The sequence below is a fragment of the Rhagoletis zephyria genome, unplaced genomic scaffold, assembly GCF_001687245.7.
Source record: "Rhagoletis zephyria isolate East Lansing unplaced genomic scaffold, Rhagoletis_zephyria_1.1 Rzeph_scaffold_78511, whole genome shotgun sequence".
NCBI classification, from domain to species: Eukaryota; Metazoa; Arthropoda; class Insecta; order Diptera; family Tephritidae; genus Rhagoletis; species Rhagoletis zephyria.
The window spans coordinates 1-1144 of NW_016235560.1; the positions used below are offsets into that span (position 1 = coordinate 1).

Here is a 1144-nt window from a genome sequence, read left to right on the forward strand (position 1 = left end):
ATACTAATGCATGAAAATCCTAACCTCAAAAAAATCACCCTTTATAAGATATTCGGCTAAAAATTTTTCGTTGCACATTTCTTTATCTTCTAGGATCCTGCCATTACTAAACGCCTCAGCAAAGGCATGCTCTGTGAAGAGAGTGTTATGAATAGCGATGCATATAAAAACTTGTTCGGCGGCAGACTAAGACAGCTGGCGCTCAATGCAGCGAATTGGCCTGGCTTTGAAAAGATCTCACAAAAGCTGCTCAATTTTTATGATAATTTCAACGCGATATGCGCGCGTTTGGCCGAATATCGCCAAGGCGATCGTATTATTGTGATGAATCATGGCGACCTATGGACCACAAACTTCATGTATGCCTATGACGATTCCATGCAGCCGCATAAGCCGACGCGCGCTGTGTTTGTAAGTTTTCATTAAAAAATTACACTTGCGTTTTTCTTTTATTTTCCCTGTCTATTTAAATAATTTCAGGTGGACTTTCAGCTAAACTTCTATGGCAGCCCTGCGTGTGATCTGAATTTTCTATTTAATACAAGCATACGTCTGGAGTTGCTCCGAGATCGACGCGAAGATTTAATAAATGTTTACTTTAAAACATTCACGGATACACTAGAGTTTCTTAATCACGACAACATACCGACTCTGGAGGATCTGAGGTATGAGTTGCGCGCACGCGAACTTTATGGTCTGTTCGCATTGTTTGGTTTCCTGCCAATGGTTACTCTGCCGAGGGAATTGTCCACGGACAACAGTATTGAAAAAATGATGGATGAGAACTTTGCTCGGCAAAAGTTCGAGATGGTTTTTGCGCAAGAACGTTTACAAGCGCAAGTTAAATACGCTCTACGGCGTTTGGATGATTTNGATTTTTTAAAAAGGAAATACATTTTTTTAATTCTCATATAATATCTTTTAATAAATACAATAGTTAAAATCAGGGTTGGGCAAACTGCACTCAATCGAAATTTTCACTACCACTGGGGCTTTCATTTCATATTTAATAACCATTTCCTTACAACAGGTTTGTTCAAAAATTTCTAACCACTAACCATATAATAATATAATAATAGATTGGCGCTTGCACAAATGTTAGTGTTTGGCCGAGCTTCTCCTCTGATTTGTGGTGTGCGCCTTG

General features: G+C 39.0%; 1 protein-coding gene across 1 annotated transcript; it reads left to right on the forward strand.

The window, feature by feature from the left end:
• Positions 1-93: 93 nt before the first annotated feature.
• On the forward strand, positions 94-876 carry LOC108357489 (uncharacterized; the record flags this gene model as incomplete). The annotated part of the gene is made up of 2 exons (XM_017608561.1): positions 94-411; positions 481-876. Coding segments are annotated over 2 exons (714 nt in total), but the record flags the coding sequence as incomplete, so codon positions are not given.
• Positions 877-1144: the final 268 nt, after the last annotated feature.